The 21,214-nt window shown below is 40.2% G+C and overlaps 1 protein-coding gene across 2 annotated transcripts in view; it reads left to right on the forward strand.

Moving 5' to 3' along the window:
* Positions 1-11,192: 11,192 nt before the first annotated feature.
* LOC137240725 (bridge-like lipid transfer protein family member 3B) overlaps positions 11,193-21,214 on the forward strand; it is a 151,094-nt gene continuing 141,072 nt past the window's right edge. For both annotated transcript variants that reach the window (XM_067767349.1, XM_067767348.1), the window contains exon 1: positions 11,193-11,709. In XM_067767349.1, coding sequence (XP_067623450.1) covers positions 11,666-11,709 — 44 coding nt within the window. In that variant the 5' untranslated portion in view covers positions 11,193-11,665. The remainder of the gene's footprint in view (positions 11,710-21,214) is intronic.

Below are 21,214 nucleotides of genomic sequence, written 5' to 3' on the forward strand. Positions count from 1 at the left end.
TCAACGGCTTATTGAGCAGACTGAAAGATACGCATTTTATTAGTGGCATTGATCTGAAGGACGCGTTCTTCCAGATCAAATTGACAGAGTCCTCTAGGGAAAAAACAGCATTCGCAGTTCCGGGGAGGCCTCTGTACCACTTCAAGGTGATGCCATTTGGTCTGTGCAATGGACCGCAGACTATGAGTAGGCTGATGGACAAGGCAATCCCTTCGCGTCTGCGAGATAATGTCTTCGTCTACCTAGATGATCTAATGGTGTGTAGTTCAAATTTTGAAGACCACCTGGAATTGCTGGCGGAAGTGGCTAACTGTTTGAGGGACGCAGGTCTGACAATAAACGTCGAGAAAAGTAAATTTTGCCAGAAAGAAATACGCTATTTAGGGTACCTGATAGGCAGCGGGTGTTTGAAGGTGGATCCGGGAAAAATAGAAGCAATGCAAAACTTACCGATCCCTAAATCCCCTCGGCAAGTGCGTAGGTTTGTGGGCATGGCGAATTGGTACCGAGCGTTTATTACCAATTTTGCTGACTTGGCAGGTCCCTTGACCGATTGTCTCCGCAAGTCAGCAGGCCCGTTTAAGCTTACCCCTGAAGCTATAGAGGCATTCGAAAAACTAAAAGTAGCCTTGAGTTGGCCCAACCAGACTTTTTCAAAGAATTCGTAATACAATGCGACGCTTCTAAAATAGGTGTTGGCGGAGTGTTGTTCCATGTCGATGATGAGGGCGCTGAGCATCCAATCGCGTTCGTGTCGAAAAAGCTGAATAATGCTCAACGCAATTATACAGTAACCAAGCTGGAATGTCTTGCAGCCATAATCAGCGTGAAGCGTTTCCGACCCTATGTCGAAGGATTACCTTTTCGGATTATTACGGACCACTCCAGTCTCAAGTGGTTGATGACACAAAAAGACTTGAGCGGGAGGTTGGCGAGATGGTCACTCTTACTGCAAAGATACGACTTTAGAATGGAACATCGTAAGGGCACCCTAAATGTAGTACCAGACGCGCTGTCGCGTTTTGATGCTGACGAGTTAACTTTCACTACCACACCCGGAGAAATAGATTTAGTCTCTTCCGAATTTAGCAGCAACGAGTATTTAGACTTGATTCGGACCGTCGCCGAAAACGAGGAATCACTGCCGGATTTACGAGTTGTGGACGGGGTAATTTTCAAGCGAGTTAAATTTCGTAAGGGAATGGAAGGGGAAGAAGACTCGCTGTGGCGTTTGTGGTTGCCAAAAGGGTTGACTGAGGAAGCAGTGAGATTAGCACATGACGCTAACCGGAGTTACCATGGCGGATGGCAGAAAACCTTAGAACGTGTTAGGCAGAAGTACTTCTGGCCGCAGCAGGCTAAGGACGTCAGGGACTACGTCCAGCGTTGTGACACCTGCAAAACGGTAAAACCCACCAATCAGCAGTCGAGACCACCTATAGGGAGTACCTTTGAATCCGAAAGGCCATTTCAGCGGTTGTATTGCGACTTTCTAGGGCCGTATCCAAGATCTAAGCGGCGTAATCAATTTCTTTTTATAGTATTAGACCATCTTTCAAAATACGTTTGGCTAAAGCCTATGCAAAGAGCCACCACTGTTAACGTTATAAATTACTTCGCCTCCAAAATTTTTCCGACTGTAGGGGTTCCTGAATTTATCCATAGTGACAATGGTAAACAGTTTATCTCGAAGGAAATGAACCAATTTTTAGTAAATTACGGGGTGACGCACGTGAGGACGGGGCTATATTCTCCCCAAGCGAACGCATCCGAACGCGTCAATAGAGAAATTGTTTCTAAGATTAGGATTTTCCTGAAGGATAAGCCTGACCACACCGATTAGGATAAGCATATACCCGAAATTTTATCAGTTTTGAGAAGTGATTTTCATACGGCGATTCAGTGTTATCAATACTTTGCATCATATGGCCAAAATATGGTCCAACATGCCGCAACGTACAAAATTTTAGCGAAGCTCGGCAGCCTTCGGGAAGACCAAGTTACAATAGTAAGCAGAACTGACAAGTTGACTAATATTCGTGAGCAAATCCGTAAAAATTTAGATCAGGCTAAGGATAGGGGAGTAACCACCTATAACAAGCGCTCTAGGCAAGTCAACTACAAGGAAGGTCAGGAAGTTTTCCGAAGAAACTTTGCCTTAAGTAACTTTAAACAGGGTATTAACGCCAAATTCCTACCGAAATACCTTAAGTGTCGTGTGCTCCGAAAAATAGGCAATGCATTGTATGATCTCGAGGACCTAAACGGGAAATTGATAGGTCGCTTTCTCGCTTCGGACATTCGTCCGCAATGAACCAGAAAACGTTTCCTTGCCAAATTACAATTTGACTTTTTTTTATATACCTACCAATTGGACTTTTTTTGTCTGGGCGTTTTGGCGGTCGGGGACATCGCGCCCAGTATTCTCCCCGAGCACTGAGCTAATAGGATGTTCACGCGCGTACTCACCGAGTACCGTGAACTCCCTGGCAGTCCACACTTAGGTCGGACTAGCCTTTCGGAGTTTTGACGAGTTCTCCAGATCAAAATGTCTACACCTTTTTTTTGGTTTTGCATTCCTGTGGGAGCGATACCCACCATAAATCATCTTTCGGAGTTTTGACGAGTTCTCCATAACAAATGTCTAATTGCCGCAAAGCCCTTTTAACTAGGAAACAGAAATTATTCCCAACTTGACTTAATTTTTTTTTGATAGACCTATGTTGCCCGGCTAGCTTCGTAGTAGGACTTTGAGACTCTTATCTCGGGGGTGGGTCGTGCCCCACGTTGGGCGCCATCTGTTATGGAAATGCATTTACTATGGAAGCAGTAAGGAAGGCGGTCGGCATGATGTGTTGGTGCACATTGGCTAGTCATTGTCGGCTCGGGCGGATCCTTGCCAACCTTACTGTTCCTGCGCCATAAACAGAAAAAAGTTCCTATCATGCCTATCAAATTAGCAGCTGTCAAATTTAAAATAAACTGACAGAAGCGCAGAGACGACTCAAAACGCTTATAATTCAAAATAAAACAACATCCGGCCGAACCGGATGTCACGGACGGACCGTTAACATTCAAAAAAATTTTAACTTCAAAGAAAACTCAAAAAAAATCTACCGAACCGGACATGGCCGTTTACTAAAGCTGATACTCAAAAAAAACCTTGCAGTAAGAAAAGAAAAGCTATGTTAGTAATAATGAATATTGAATAAATCTGTTAACAATATGGGAATGCTGGCGTCACCATTCATTTAGAAGGCACGTAGGGTGAACAGGTAAGGGGCCACCGAAATTTAGGTGCGTCGGTGGCCATGGTTTTTTGAGGGTGTGTATAAGCACCGGGCTTCGCAACACCACCCGCGGCGCCCCCTATATATATTCGACCTTTTTCATGTTTCCTTTTAATTTTTCAGCGTTTTTTTTTTTATTTTAAATTTTAACCGTTAGTAACCGGTCATTTCCGGTTCGGTTAGCTTTGTCCTCTTTTGCGTTAGATTTTTTTTTTTGAGTTTCTTTTTTTGAATTTTGAATTTTAAATTTTGAAGGTTTAACGGTCTGTCCGTGACATCCGGTTCGGCCGGATGTTGTTTGATTTTGAATTATAAGCGTTTTGAGTCGGTCTCTGCGCTTTTTGACAGCTAGTTTTGATAGGCATGATAGGAACTTTTTTCTGTTTATGGCGCAGGAACAGTAAGGTTGGCAATGACCCGCCCCAGCCGACAATGACTAGCCAATGTGCACCAACACATCATGCCGACCGCCTTCCTTACTGCTTCCATAGTAAATTCGATTCCATAACATTTCATTGTAAATTGACTTGCCCCATTAAGTTAGGCCTTAGGAACCATTTATCCAATAGTATATTTGGTGCAGGTGTAAAGCAGTTATATCAATTTTTTTCACTAGTGTGGTTCAAATGCCGCTCGTTATTTTATTTTTTATCATATTAATCTATCTCATCATCCCATGAATCAGGAAAGGTGCCCATTTTTTCCCAAAACAGCCGATTTTACAAGGCCATCAGAAAAAAATGAACAACATATTTGCTGGAATAATATTACTTCACAAATTCTCCATTCTCAACTAACTTTCGAATATCGAATCTCCATATTGACAATTTCCTCATCTGCAGACAATTTATGTTTCCGTCTTCCTCATCTGCATACAATTTTACGTTTCCCTCTTCCTCCTAACGCATTCGTTCCTTAAGCAACCTTCGGTCAGAAGCATGTATGGTGCTGGTGTTAAGTCTGCGCGCACAACGTTTACAAATTCTCTGGTTCCCTTGTTGCCGGAACGTACCGGATATGCATCCGGTAAAGGTCCATCAACATCGATAACACTCCCCAAGGCCTTCGGGGAGAGTCCTTATCACTACAACAAAAAAAACAAAAATATTTCAGTTAATCGATGGAAATTTTCTTTTGACTTGACATTCTTCTGTTCGGCAAATTGGTTGAGTTCGCTTTGCCATCACCTGATGTAGATTTGCCTTGGCCTATTTGATCAACATTGCCGGTCATGGCCACACCACTCAGTGCTGTTACCGCTAAGTGTGAATTGCTCCATAAGAACACATTCAAAGAATGTATTGCCGCGCAGTGTCCTTAGCTTTAAGGAGCGAATTATGTATAACGCAACAAGTAATTTTTTCTCGTGTGAACCGAAATTCGTATGATATAAGAGGATTTATTCACTTCAACGGCCGTCAGCGTGCTCCGCCTACCACACCGACGATCCTGGGTTCACGCCCTGGGCAAAGCAAATTAAAAATTTTAGAAACAAGTTATTTCAATTAACACAAAATTTTTCTAAGCGGGGTCGCCCCTCGCCAGTGTTTGGCAAGCACTCCGAGTGTATTTCTGCCATGAAAAGCTCATCAGTGAAAACTCATCTGTCTCGTAGATGCCGTTCGGAGTCGGCATAAAACAAGTAGGTCCCGTCCGGTCAATTTGTAGGAAAAATTAAGAACACGACGCAAATTGGAGAGAAGCTCGGCCTAAAATCTCTTCGGAGGTTATCGCGCCTTACATTTATTTTTATTTATTCATTAACTTCAGTGAGTGACAGTTAACCTAAGTATTGTAGGGTTCTTATATTTAATTCGTTTATTCTTTATACTAAGTTATATTTATTCTACTTTAATATTCACCCCTATTCTGCATTTCGATTACGTTCCCTTTCTACGCTCCGCTTTAATCGAAGTTTGGTATTCTGCATTACGACGGAATCGTAAAGAGAAGAGGAAGAGCAAATGATTTTTCGAAATCAGCTGTTGGTACGGAATGTGTGAACATTGGAACAAAATAAATTAAAGAAAATTTGTAAAAAACACTGAAAAACGTTTATAATTTATTATCCACACCATTTTGTACAAAAAAGCAATAGAATATATTGCCGCAGTGTTATATTTTTGTGAGTGAAGTGCTTTCATAATTGTAAGTGTGTTTTTGTCGTTCTTTTGGCCAATTCCCTGCCGTGGCAAACGAGTTTTGTTAAAACGGATTCCTGCGCGAATATAGTTGACATTTTCTGCATTTTAAGGATGCTAATTTCATTGCACTGGCCTAAAGTACTTTATAAAGGTTTATTTATTCTTTCCGCAAGGATTGTTTACGTTTTCGCTTCACCTTCCTCTACGCCGGCAGCTTGCTTTGGCATATAACTGGACCCAACGAACAGACACAAATTATAGCTGTCTATTATAATGGAATCAATAGCCGCGGCATTATTTATGGAGTTGGAAAGCAACGCATACGAAAATTGCCAGGCGAGAATGGAAAGGCAAATATTGCGAGATTTGTGTAAGCCATTTGAGATGAGTGACGAATTGTAAGACATTGAACTTAAAAGTGGTAAAGTTTAATGACTTATTTTCTTATTTAGGTTCAAAAAAAACTTTCGACTTAATAAGGATGCTTTCAAGTATGTGTTAGATACTTTTGCGGGGCAAATACTTCCAAGGACTTCGACATCGACATGTTGTTTTTGACCTGGAAATATAGAAAAAACAATCACCATCAAGCCTTCTACGTTTCTTAACAAGTTTTACTTACATTTTTGTTAAAATTCTGTTATAAATTAATAAATAAATAAAAAGAATATATTTTTCCGCCAACTAATTTGCAACTTAGAAAAACGGAACTACGATCGAAATGCAGAATAAAAAAAATCGAACGATTCGAAGTTGGATCGAAAGAGATTGGAACACAGAATACCAAAATTGCCAAATCGAAAAAATTCTAATCCAAGTCGAAATGCAGAATAGGGCTGAATGTATTGGCGCAGTGTTATATTTTTTTGAGTGGAGTGCTTTCATAATTGTGTGTGTGTTTTTGTCGTTCTTTTGGCCAATTCCCTGCCGTGGCCGCCAAGTTTTGTTAAAATGGATTCCTGCACGAATATACTTGACATTTTCTGAATTTTGTGGATGCTAATTTCATTGCGCTGGCCTAAAATATTTTATGAAGATTTATTTATTCTTTCCACAGGATTGTTTACGTTTTCGTTTCACCTTCCTCTACTCCGGCAGCTCGCTTTGGCATATAACTGGACCCAACGAACAAACACAAATTATAGCTGTCTATTATACTGGAATCAATAGCCGCAGCATTATTTATGGAGTTGGAAAGCAACGCACACGAAAATGGCCAGGCGAGAATGGAAAGGCAAATATTGCGAGATTGTGTAATCCATTTGAGATGAGTCGTCACTCATTGTAAGAAATTGAACTTAAAAGTGGTAAAGTTTAATGACTTATTTTGTTATTTAGGTTCAAAAAAACTGTCGACTTAATAAGGATGCTTTCAAGTATGTTGTTATATTTTTGCGGGGCAAATAAATCCAAGGACTTCGACATCGACATGTTGTTTTTGACCTGGAGACATATAAAAACAATCATCATCAAGCCTTTTACGTTTCTTAACCAGTTTTACTTACATTTTTGTTAAAATTCTGTTATAAATTAATAAAAAAATAAAAAGAATATATTTTTCCGTCAACAAATTTGCAACTTAGAAAAACGGAACTACGATCGAAATGCAGAATACACAAAATCGAACGATTTGAAGTTGAATCGAAAGAGATTGGAACACAGAATACCAAAATTGCCAAATCGAAAAAATTCCAATCCAAGTCGAAATGCAGAATAGGGCTGATTATATATGCCCAATGTGAGTCGTGGTTTTTTCTTTCGATTTTGTTTATTAAATTGAACTTCGAATAGTTAAACCAATAAATGATTTAGTTTTGATAGTTTTCCGAAAAATTGGATGGAATGAAGCACTAATATTCCTCACTTTCCAATGGACAGTGATCCTGATCCCGTTAAAATTTAACGTGCAAATGTAACAACAAATTGATGCATATGGATCATATAGTTGTTGCATTTGCATGTTAAATTTCTATCGAGATCTGGATCACTGTCCATGGGACGCGAAGATTCTCTTCTTTGGGTGCGCGTTGGGAGACGTTTATTCATATCAGCTGTGAGCCGCGAAATCGTGTACAGGAACAGCAGTTGGGTATCACTTCCGAAAAAGTCTGGATTTCTATCCGGCCAAGTATTACCCTTTCGAAAGCATTCCCCGAACTTTAACAATTATACGAATTTATATTTGATATGTTGGGTGGTTGCGAACTATTTAAATGTCAGAAACGCGATTATGTATGTTACTAATCAAAGCGTCTGATAGGTATCTATCAAACGATTTTTAAATAATAATCCACGAAAAGGCGACAGTCCTTAAATGTATTTATCATAACAGAATGTAGTGTATTAAGGTAACTAGGGGGACTCATGTAACCGTATAAATGCCTTATAGTGTGTAAACGTATAAATTTATCTAGTGCGTAAACGAACTGTCAAATTTTGTATGAAAAATCATTTACATAATTTGTATAAATTTACGCGCCCATTTCATTGTGTAAACGCGGTAAACTCAAAGGAATGCAACCTTGCAGACATTACAGCAGGCAATTTCATCAGAAATCTCCAACATTAGCAAGTCATTTACAAGAATATCTTAGTACAGACGTTTTAGTTTTGATTTTTCACTTAATCTTGGCATTTTTTAATTTGTATAACAATCTAAAAATTTTTCTATGGCAATAATACATCTGATAAACAATCAAGTTTATCAAAAGTATTACTAGGTGCATTCATATAACAGCGTGTGTAAATGGATATAATTTTACACCTTATAAGTTTATATGCTTTCATGAGTCCCCTTACTGATACTAAATCGATGTTGTTTCTATCACTAATATTACAGAAACGGAAAACTTGATTCATTCCTGAACTCACTACCTTATCGACATAACCCGACCGCCGTGGGCAAACATTTTACTAATTTTAAGATAAACATTCTAACATTTTTAGATTTAAACACAGAAAATATTTATTAAATAAAGGCTTTTTTATTTTTTTATTTTTAACACGGTAATTCTAAAGGACAGCATGACACCCATAATACATGTGCAAAATATCGGGAGGAGTATCAAAGGACGCGTTTTGGACCCAGGAGCGCGAATCCGAAAACGGAAAACGGTGAAAACTAGAACAGTGGGCGACTGCTAATACGCGTCCACAACAACCAGATGAAAATTTTAAATTTCCTTTGCAAATATCTCTTCGCGGATAAAATTTTTAACTTCCGTTTTCGGATTTGCGTTCCGGAAACGCTTCCCGATATATTGGCACGTTTATTAAAATTGTCATGCTGTCGTATAGAATTACCTTAGAAAATTGTCCATGGCTGTACTTACCCGCATTCACAGCCGTTATCGCAATCCATCTTTAATAACTCCGAAAATGTTTATTGATCCAGATTTATGATAAGAGAATTCCAAATGTATTTGAATGAAATTAAAATGCTAATTGTAAGTTTTTTGTAATCAACTTGGGAACAAATGAGAATGCCACCTTTTTGGGCTTTCTTACAAAAAATTTCCCTTAAAACTGGGATGGCTACCTTATCCATTAATTGGCCCTCATTCGAATGAGTGATTTTGTCTGTTGTGTCAAAGACGATAAATATATAAGAGACCTCAATTTGGAGCGAAATGCTCGGTGCAAACCGACGAGATATGAAACGGTAATGTTTTTCGCCGGCGTATCGTTGATTCCTTTTTTCCCAAATTCTGACATTTTTCTACACATTTTTATGGTGGTCTTTAACCAATCCCGCCCAATTTTACTAGAAATATTTACTATAGGGAAAATTTGTGTACCAAGTTTTATTACGATCCGTTAATTGTTCTTCGAGTTATGGCTTCCGAAACATAGATAATTGCTTAATCATAAAACGGGCGGTGCCACACCCATTTTCAAAAATTTTAGTGTTTTCTAATTTAATGTTATAATTCAATTTAAAAGGTAGAATTCTATTTACACAAAGCTCTTTTCGCTAAGATATAGCTTATGATTTTCGTCTACGACCCTTTTAAAAATCTTGTATATAAAAGTGGGCGTGGTCTTTAACCGATCTCGTCCATTTTTTTCTAGAAATATTTCCTGCTATAGAGAAAATCTCTTTACCCAATTTTATTACGATCCGTTAATTTTTCTTCGAGTTATGGCTTCCGAAACATAGAAAATTGCTTAGTCATAAAAGGGGCGGTGTCACGCCCATTTTTTAAAATTTGAAGTTTTTCCTAATTATTGTTATAAATCTACTTTGGGAAATGAAATACCATTGATATAAAGCTCTTTTTTGTAAAGATATAGCTTATTTTATTCGTTCACGACCCTTTTAAAAATCTTTTATATAAAAATGGGCGTGGTCCGTAACCGATTTCGTCAATATTTCTTCAAAGCATTCCTTATAGTAAGGGCAACCTCTCTGACGAATTTTGTTACGATAGGTTTAAGGATTTTTGATTTATGATTAATAATATTTGTAAAATTGATTTTATGTTGTTGTTGTTGTAGCGATAAGGTTGCTTCCCGAAGGCTGTGGGGAGTGTCATGGATGTGATGGTCCTTTGCCGGATACAAATCCGGTACGCTCCGGTACCATAGCACCATTAAGGTGCTAGCCCGACCATCTCGGGAACGATTGATTTTATCACAAGTGGGAGGTGCCACGCCCATTTTAAAATTTTTTTTAAAATTTTTATCAAGAGTCTTAGTATCAGTCCACACGTCAAAGTTCAACATTCTAGGTGTATTATTTATTAAATAATCAGGTTTTTTGTGTTTTCCAAAATGTTATATATTGTTACGAATATTGACAAAACAAAGGGGTGCTGCTATCTCTAAGCGATGTTAAGCAGTGACGTGAATTCACATCAATAATTCAATCATTATGTATCTACATAAACGAATAAATAATTGCGTCTACACATATGTACGTATACGAGCAGCGGAGCGGCAATGCACAAACACATGCATATATCTTATCTCAGTTGTCACAAGAGAGGGCAATAATTTTTGCACGTAGTTGTGGCTGGCTATTTTGTAGCCGAAATAACTAGTAAGTTCTGGAAATCGAAGAAGAAGCTGCATACTTCTAGGCAGCGTAAACTATAAAAGCGAGGCAGGCGAGTAAGAAGTAATTCAGTTTGAGTTGAGCTATCAATCAGTTTGATTAAGTACGCGATCTGGCGGCCAATAGTAGAGTTTCATTTGAGTTATCAATCAGTTTGGTTATTAAGCCAGCGAGTAGCAAAGTATAAGTGTTATTGTGAGGTACTTTAATAAAGGCCATTTTTCCATTATTCAATATTGGAGTTATTTATTCAACAGTTTAGTGATTCGAACTTAGCAGAGGATTGCAAATAAGAGGATTTGCAAATAAATTCGTTACAATATATAAAAAGTGGGAGTGGTTATCATCCGATTTCGCTCATTTTCAATACCAATCTATTCTGGGTCCAGATAAGTTCGTTTACAAAATTTGGTGAAGGTATCTCAAAATTTACTCAAGTTATCGTGTTAACGGACAGAAGGACGGACATGGCTTAATCAAATTTTTTTTCGACACTGATTTTGATATATGGAAGTCTATATCTATCTCGATTCCCCTATACCTGTACAACCAACCGTTATTCAATCAAAGTTAGTATACTTTGTGTGCAAAGTACGCTGCGTATAAAAATGTTTCTATAATGGGCATATATTTATTTCCTTTTTTCAATCTGGCAGCGTAAAAAAAATCCTATTACTAAATGTCAAGTGACGTTTACAAAATTCCAATTAGAAATACACCCTCTTTCATCCGTTTGTGCAAAAATAAATATAAAAATTTGTTCAAAGAATCGCAAAGTTTCTGGGATCTGTAGAAAATTAACAAAAAAACATAAAAATACGCCAGAACGTACTAATTAAAAAATGCTAAATGTGAAATGTGCAATGAATGTGTTGAGCGGCGTTGGGAAATTGCAGTGAGAACTGCCAGAAAATAAAAATAATTGTGGACATAAGAACCAGTCGATCACCAGCAGTTTTTCCTTATAGAGTAGAGAAAGATATAAAAAATCCAAAGTAGCAGTAAAATTTAAAAAGAAATAAAGAAAAAAGAGTAATTGTGTATACTGCTGATTAAGTAAAAGTGCCACTAAAAAGCACAAAAAAAAAAAAAAAATGCAGTGATAATTATTGGGGGTCGTTGTCATCATTTCATCGCCATTTGAAAGAGGCTTAAACGTGTAGGACAGCACAATAATGGTGTCGCTGATAAAGAACCAACTTTTAAAGCATCTCTCAATGTGAGTACCTGATGTGCATGGTTTGAGTTACAAATTCGTTATAATTTTAGTATGGAAATTGCGAAAATGTGTATTTTCCAACAAGTATGCTTCAACATGCGTATGCACATTAATGAATTCACTGCTCCTACAACAACAACAACATAAATGAATTGATTTTTCTATACCCAAGGTCACCCACTATCAGCAGGCTTGAATGGGTTTAATGAGTTTTCAACACTTTCGGTCGTCGGTTTACCTTTGTTCGCGTTATGGCTTATCTGCTTGTCAACACTAATTTTACAATGAATATGTACCTTTGTTGTTGGCCTTCAGTGGCATCTATGTTGTTGTAGTTGTTCTTGTAGCCAAAAGGTTGCTCCCCGAAGGCTTTGGGGAGTGTTATCGATGTGATGGTCCTTTGCCGGATACAAATCCGATACGCTCCGGTAACACAGCACCATTAAGGTGCTAGCCCGACCATCTCGGGAACGATTTATGTGGCCACATTAAACCTTCAGGCAATCCCCTTCCTCCCCACCCCAAGGTCCTCATGTAACTTGGGGTCGCCAGAGCCTCGTCTGTTAGTGAAACAGGATTCGCCGCGGATAGGTGAGGTTGACAATTGGGTTTGCAGAAGCTATATATTGCGCTGGCAACCTGAAGGGTTACGCTACACACCCCTTAAATCTGGTATTTTAGTCGCCTCTTACGACAGGCATACCTACCGCGGGTATATTCTGACCCCCTAACCCGATGGGGGATCTATGATCTCCTTGTGTTTGTATGGCTGGCAGTTCTGCTGCTTTGCTGACCTTGTAATACAGCGCTCGGGAACATTCCTTTATCATTTAAACTCTAACATTAAGTTGTATTTCGTCAAGAAATACTAAAGCAGTGATATTCGACTTTTCTAAAATACTAATTAGTTTATATCAGGCTTTGATTGTCTTCTAAAAACCAAAGCTCATGAGCTTTTTTTGATTTATGTGGATGTAGAAAATGGGTGTTGCACTAAATACTGTTATTCTTTGGAGAAGAAAAGAAAATGCCCTAAGTTTTGAAGCCCCACCAAGTAAGATTAGCAAAGATGACATACGAAAGCACTATTCTTTTGGGGAGTGTTATCGCTATTGATGGTCCTTTGCTGGATGCCTATCCGGTACGTTCCGATAACAAGCACAATTAAGGTACTAGCCCAACCATCTCGGGAATGATTTGGTATGAACACATGAAACCATTCTAGGCCATACCATTACCTTAATTCATTTGCATTAAGCAGCGACTAGATCGGCTTAGCCTATGGAAAAAATTAAACAATAAATACATATATATGCAGGTATATATTTAAACGATCCGATCGTATTACAAAACACAAATATTACCTTAATTCAAATTTCAATCAGTTTCTTAAACCCTTCTGTAATTTCAGACTTGTATTGCCACAATCAGCGGATGCGGCCAACCTTTTCAACTGGGTGGTGCCACACCGCGGGTTAGTGGGTTAGATTATACCCGCGGTAGGTATGCGTAAGAGGCGACTAAGATACCAAATAGATTCAAGGGGTAATGTAGTGCAACCCTTTCAAGGTTGCCAGCGCAATATATATCTTCTCCGAACCCAATTGTCAACCTCACCTACCCGTGGCGAATCCTGTTTCATTAACAGCCGAGGCTCTGGAGGACCCGAACTCCTCATGAATGTAGGGGGTGGGAGGGCGACATGATCTAGAAGGTCGCATGTGGTCATAACAAATCGTTTCCGAGATGGTCTGACTTGGGACCGGATCTGCATCCGGCATAGGATCATCAACATCGATAATACTCCCCAAGACCTTCGGGGAGTGTCCTTATCGCTACAACAACAACAACAACATTGCCTTAATTCCTTTGTATATGATACATTCATATTTGTAACAGGATTTCCCTCGCGAAGGTGAGGTCGACAATTGGGTTGTGAAAACTTTGAAGCTGCAAAGCTTTGTATTGCGCTTATCAACCCTTTGAATCCCTGAGCTTCTTCGTCTATGTGAGAAATCTAAGTTTTAACGTTATGCTAGAATTATCCGCGCTGGATATCTGGGAGCCATTATTTCAATGAAACATTCCTTCTTCTGTTTTCGGCAGACTAAGCGCAGCATTTGGTGATTAATGAACCTTCGCGAGTGGAAAATTAAACTGAAATGAGCATAGCAGAGGCTTTGTGGTTTCGTATACGAGTAACTTTTGTTGTATTAAAAATAATTTGCTCTGTTCATTCATGTCCCACCAATTAGAATGCTTGAATAACCTTACCAATCATCACTTAGATAATCTCTGCGGAGGTGGTTAAAAAATAATAGTAATTTAATCGTATTAAATACACAATGTATGCGCCAAAAAGTATGCTTCATAATTAAATTTAAGTTCACATAACCCCATTAACCTTCTTACGTTATTTCAAAAAATACTATTATCATATTGTAACGAATTTACTTGCAAATCCTCCTATTTGCCCTTTTGCTATGTTCGGATCGCTAAACTGTTGAATAAATAACTCCAATATTGAATAATGGAAAAATGGCCCTTATTAAAATACTTCACAATAACACTCAAACTGTGCAACGAATAGCTTGCTTAATAACCACACTGATTGATAGCTCAATGAAACTCTACTATTCAAAATAATACTGCTATTGCTCGCTAGATATCGTCTTAATCGCAACTGCTTGACAACTCAAATCAAACTGAATTACTTGTTACTCGCCTGCCCCACTTTTATAGTTTACGCTGCATACATCTAGGCTCTTCGATTTCCAGAACTTACTAGTTAGTTTCGGCTACAAAATCGCCAGTCACATCTACGTGCACAAATTATTGCTCTCTTTTGTGACAACTCAGATAAGATGTATGCATGTGTTTGTGCATTGCCGCTCCGCTGCTCGTATACGTACATATGTGTAGACGCAATTATTTATTCGTTTACGTAGATACATGATTGAATTATTGATGTGAATGTTTGTAGTTTACTGTCTCTCGCGCATACATAGGCGTATAAGTAAATGCATCTGTGTGTGACATCTTTCGGCTGCCTTATATATGTGTATACATGATTTGATTATTGACGTAAATACTGCTTATCGTGGCCTTAGCATCGCCTTAGTAATGGTATAACTTAGTGATGTTAATATCCGTGACACTGCCCTCCACCTAAGTCTGATCGTCCCGGTCAGACAAATCTCTCGATCTAAACGCTGCTAATCTCTCCAACTTTCATTTTGGTTCGTGGTTTGGTAGTGGTTTGTATGCGGTACACTACATCGTTGATCCGTTTTACAACTTTGTATGGGCCTTCCCAGTTACACTGCAATTTCGGGTACAAACCTTTTTTTCGTTGTGGGTTGTATAGCAGCACCAAATCTCCTTCCTGAAACCCTTCCGAATTAATTGCTTTATCGTACCTCGCTTTCATCGTATCACTCATAATCTTTGCTCGTTGCCTTACCAGATCGTGTATCTCTCTCAGCTCTTCTTCCAAGACACCAGTGGATTTCTTGACATTCCTCTCCGCATCGGCATCTATCCCATACTTCAAATCAGCTGGCAGTCGAAGGTCATTGCCAAAAATTACCTTTGCGGGAGTTTGGCCCGTTGTGTCATGTACTGCCGATCGGTAGGCCATCAAGAATAATGATATGTGTGTATCCCAGTCCTTATGGTACTTGTCTGCTACTTTCCTTAAATGCTCCTTCAATGTTCTATTGAAACGTTCCACCATACCATCGGACTGAGGATGCAATGCAGTTGTCCGTGTCTTTCGAATGCCCAACTTCTTGCACATTTCTTGGAATACAGCTGATTCAAAATTCCTGCCTTGGTCAGAATGTAACTCCATTGGTAAACCATACCTTGCAACCCATTCGTTTTTAACCACTTCTGCTACCGTTTCTGCTTCTTGGTTTGGGATTGGGTATACCTCTGGCCATTTACTGAAATAATCCATAACCACCAGTACATATTTGTTTTCGCGGTTGCTAGTAGGAAATGGACCTGCGACATCCATGGCGATCCTTTCAAATGGTGCACTTGAAATATACTGCTTCATCTGGCCATGACTGCGGGTTTTGGGCCCTTTCGCTCTGTTGCATACCTCGCAGTTGGCAATCCACTCGGTGACCGACTGACGGCAACCAATCCAATAGAATCTCTGCTTAATTTTCTCGAGTGTCTTCGTGATTCCAAGATGACCTCCACTTGGACCATTGTGCAGCTCGCTGAGCACGTCAGGAATCCTCTTTCTGGGAACAACTATCAGTTTCTTCTTGCATTGACCATCCTCACTCTCCCATACTCGATGCAAGCAACCGGATATCAATTCTAAACTATTCCACTGTGCCCAATATGACTTCGCAATGGGACTCTCTGCTGACATCTCCTCTCTGCTTGGTCTTTCGTTTCGTTCGAGCCCTTGCATAACATGTGACAGATCTGTATCTTCTAGCTGACACTTTCTTAGTTGTTCCTTGTCCCATTCATCCGTACACGTTATAGTCATTAGCCGGACATCTATAATGTCTTCTTTAGCCTCGGCCTTTGAACAGTGCTTGCATTCCAAACTACATGGCCTCCGTGACATTGCATCGGTATTTCCATGGGTACTACCTTTTCGATGTTCAATGGAAAAGTCATAGCTTTGTAGTCGCTCGATCCACCGTGCCAATTGTCCTTCCGGATTACGGAACTGCAGAAGCCATTTCAACGCTGCGTGATCTGTCCTGACACGGAATCGCTGGCCGTAGAGGTATTTGTGAAAATGTTTAATGCACTCTACCAATGCCAACAGCTCTCTCCGCGTAACACAGTAGTTCCTCTCTGGTTTTCCAATCGAACGGCTGTAATATGCAACTACCTTCTCCTGTCCATCGACCAGTTGTGATAAAACGCCTCCTATAGCATATCCACTCGCATCTGTATCTAGAATAAATGTTGCTCCTGGAATCGGATATGCTAACATTGGGGCAGTGCACAAACGCTCCTTCAATGTTTGGAAAGCCACTTCTTGCTCCTTCTTCCATTCAAAAGCTTTGTTTTTTCTTGTAAGCTCATGGAGGCTATGGGCTACGCTGGAAAAATTTGGTACAAATCGGCGGTAATATGTGCACAGCCCAAGGAAACTTCTCAATTCATGTAGGTTTTGTGGTCTTGGCCAATCTTCTACAGCCTCTATTTTTTCGTTCGCAGTGCAGATGCCCTCTGTCGTTACCTTGTGACATAAATAATTGACTTCCTTTTTAAACAGCGCACACTTTTTGGGACTTAACTTCAGACCGGCGCCAGCTATTCTCTGGAAAACTTCCTCCAAGTTTTTAAGATGTTCATCAAAGTTCTTGCCCAATACGATGATGTCGTCCAGGTACACCAAGCATGTTTTCCAATGTAGTCCTTTCAGTACCTGGTCCATGAGTATCTCAAAAGTAGCTGGTGCATTACAAAGTCCAAAAGGCATCACTGTAAATTGCCACAGACCATCACCGACACTGAAGGCTGTTTTCTCTATATCTTCCTCCTTCACCTCAACTTGTCAATAGCCGCTTTTCAAGTCCAGTGTGGAAAACCATTTCGTACCAGATAGCGAGTCCAGAGTGTCGTCAATTCTTGGCAATGGGTAGCTATCCTTTTTCGTAACGTCATTCAACTTCCGGTAGTCCACGCAAAACCTCATTTTTCCATCCTTGTTGTTGTTGTTGTTGTAGCGATAAGGTGGCTCCCCGAAGGCTTTGGGGAGTGTTATCGATGTGATGGTCCTTTTCCGGATACAGATCCGGTACGCTCCGGTACCATAGCACCATTAAGGTGCTAGCCCGACCATCTCGGGAACGATTTATGTGGCCACATTAAACCTTCATGCCATTCCCTCCCTCCCCACCCCCAAGTTCCATGAGGAGCTTGGGGTCGCCAGAGCCTCGTCTGTTAGTGAAACAGGATTCGCTGCGGATAGGTGAGGTTGACAATTGGGTTTGGAGAAGCTATATATTGCGCTGGCAACCTGAAGGGTTGCGCTACACAGCCCCTTCAATCTGGTATTTTAGTCGCCTCTTACGACAGGCATACCTACCGCGGGTATATTCTGATCCCCTAACCCGCTGGGGGGTTTCCATCCTTCTTCTTTACAAGTACTACCGGTGAGCTCCATGGACTAGCTGATGGTTCGATGACGCCGCTGTCGCTCATTTCTTGTATGATTTGACTCACCACTTCCCGCTTCACCAGTGGAACACTACGTGGAGCTTGACGTATCGGCCTCGCGTCTCCAGTGTCAATTTGATGTTTCACAACATTGGTGCGGCCTGGTTTGGAACAATCCTGGTCAAATATGTTTCCGTACTTTAGGAGCAGTTGCTTTGCCTTACTCTGATAATCTTCCTCTAGCCCCTCCGTCCATTACGTGATGTCATTTGAAAGATCAGTGTTACTAGATGAAACGTGTTCCTGGAGCTGTTCACAGTTAATAATTACTTCAGCCTCTTGGCATCTTCCCAAAATAGTTCCTTTGGTCAGTTTGAGTGGTGACTTGAACTCATTGAGTACTCTTACCGGAATACGTCCATCTTGTTTTGTCATAGCCAGGGTTTTTCCTACAAGTACGTTCGTTGCTGATTTGTTTGCTGCTTCGACAGCCCACAATTTGTTTGTCCCACAATCTCCATCAACCTTTGCCCAGATGACTGCTTCGGATTTTGGTGGTATTTGCGGACTCTCCACCAGTACTCGTTTACTGATATAGGCTCTCTCGTAGCCGAAATTAAGTGGTACATCCATGTACTTATATCGCATCGTCTTGCTTTGCATATCGATCTTGATGCCTTGGTTGATTAAGAAGTACACTCCAATTATGATTTCACCAACAATTTCTGCCACTATAAAATTGTGTACTACCGTGACGTTCCCAATTGCGACTTCACATTGTACTTCTCCAATTACCTGGGTGTCCTCTCCCGTGGCTGTACGTAATCTTGCTCCAAGCAATGGTCTAATCTTTTTGTTGACTAAATCCGCTCTAATGATGGAATGAGATGCACTCGTATCTACAGTCAGTAAACGTTCCTTTCCGTCCACATGTCCTCCAACAGTAAGATTGCTCGATCTTCTTCCAATCTGCGAGATAGAGATTATGGGGCATTCAATTGCGGGAGCCAGCTGTCGCCCCTTGCGGCTGACTCGATTTAGTTTAACGATTGAGTGGTCTTGGAGATTTGCTCATCACCTTCTGCTCTGCGGTTACGACCACCCACATTGTTGGAGCTATTGGGACCGCTGCTGCAATGTCGTGCAATATGACCTGGGTTGCCGCACTTGAAACATTTAATAACTCCGGCATTTTTCTGTTGTGATCCCTTCAGTGCTTCCAAAATTGTGTCTACCCAATCTGGTCTTTCCACTTCCACGATGAGCTTTGTATGCTGGTTTACTCAATAGTGAGGCCGTTTCCTGAGTCAATGCATGTGATACCGTTTCAGCAAATGTCAGCTTTGGGTTTGCATATGTAGCTCGCTTCGTTTCCACGTCCCGTATGCCATTTATGAAACTCTGGATTTTTACCCTTTCAGTGTATTCCACGGGTGCGTCCGCATTTGCAAGATGAGCCAATCTTTCAATATCTGAAGCAAACTCCTGCAATGTCTCATTTGCTTTTTGGTAGCGGTTTTGCAACTCAATTTGGAATATCTGTTTTCTATGCTCGCTTCCATAACGTCGTTCTACAGCAGCCATCAATGCTTCATAATTGTTCCGCTCTCCTTCGGGAATCGTCTGTAGGATTTCCGCTGCTGGCTCCTTCAATGCCACGAACAGTGCAGCAACTTTATCTTCCGCATTCCAGTTGTTCACTGCTGCGGTCTTCTCAAACTGTAGCTTGAAGACCTGGAAAGGAACAGAACCGTCAAATGATGGTGTTTTTATCTTTGGATTGCTTGCTGAAACAGCTGGGCGGTTTAGTTGTAACTGCTCCATACGGCCTTTTAACGCTTCTATTTCGGCATCAATTTTGTCCTCGAGTTGTAAAATTTTTGCATCCTGCTCTTCCAGTTTCACAAAGAGCTGCGATGATACCTGTTCCGAAATTTGTGGCGACATTTCAGATATACGTGCCTCTTGCGCTTCCAGTTGAGATGCCAAATATGTCTTCTGTTCTTCCAATTGTGATGTTATACGGGTTTCCTGCGATTCCAGTTGGGATACCATATACGTCTTCTGTTCTTCAAGTTGTGAAGAAATTTATGTTTCCTGTGCTTCAATCTTCGATGTTATTCGTGTCTCTTGGGATTCCATCTGTGATGACATACACGTTTTCTGTTCTTCTAGTTGAGATGACATATACGTTTTATGTTCTTCTAGTTGAGATGCCAGTTGAGATGTTATATCTGCCTTTTGCGATTCCAGTTGAGAAGCCACTGTCGATGTTTGAGCAGATATTGCAGCCAAAATCATGTTCAAGTCTGTGTTCGCCATTGTCTGCGGTGTTTCTTCCATTTTTGTTATTTCCTCGCCATCAAGATGGAAGTCATACTCTTCCACATCAATTCCTTCTGCTTCCATTGCCTCTCGTAGCCGTGCCTGAAGTTCAAGTTTAACGCCGCTTGTATTCAATCCACGGCTCCCCAACTCCTTCTTTAGTTGCTGGATCTTCAATTCACTGAACTTTGCCATGTCCTTGTTGTCCTCTGGAATTTATTCAACAATTCCTCTTCTGACACCAATTGTAACGAATTTACTTGCAAATCCTCCTATTTGCCCTTTTGCTAGGTTCGGATCGCTAAACTGTTGAATAAATAACTCCAATATTGAATAATGGAAAAATGGCATTTATTAAAATACTTCACAATAACACTGAAACTGTGCAACGAATACCTTGCTTAATAACCACACTGATTGATAGCTCAATGAAACTCTACTATTCAAAATAATACTGCTATTGCTCGCTAGATATCGTCTTAATCGCAACTGCTTGAACTCAAATCAAACTGAATTACTTCTTATTCGCCTGCCCCGCTTTTATAGTTTACGCTGCATACTTCTAGGCTCTTCGATTTCCAGAACTTACTAGTTAGTTTCGGCTACAAAATCGCCAGCCACAACTACGTGTACAAATTATTGCTCTCTTTTGTGACAACTCAGATAAGATATATGCATGTGTTTGTGCATTGCCGCTCCGCTGCTCGTATACGTACATATGTGTAGACGCAATTATTTATTCGTTTATGTAGATACATAATGATTGAATTATTGATGTGAATGTTTGTAGTTTACAGTCTCTCGCGCATACATAGGCGTATAAGTAAATGCATCTGTGTGTGACATCTTTCGGCTACCTTATATATGTGTATACATGATTTGATTATTGACGTAAATACTGCTTATCGTGGCCTTAGCATCGCCTTAGTAATGGTATAACTTAGTGATGTTAATATCCGTGACAATATTACATATTACTCAAAAAGCACTTTTTTGAACCAACTGCTGAAGTGGAAGCTGCTAATTCATACAGGAG

This window comes from Eurosta solidaginis, chromosome 2 (assembly GCF_040869045.1).
Source record: "Eurosta solidaginis isolate ZX-2024a chromosome 2, ASM4086904v1, whole genome shotgun sequence".
NCBI classification, from domain to species: domain Eukaryota; kingdom Metazoa; phylum Arthropoda; class Insecta; order Diptera; family Tephritidae; genus Eurosta; species Eurosta solidaginis.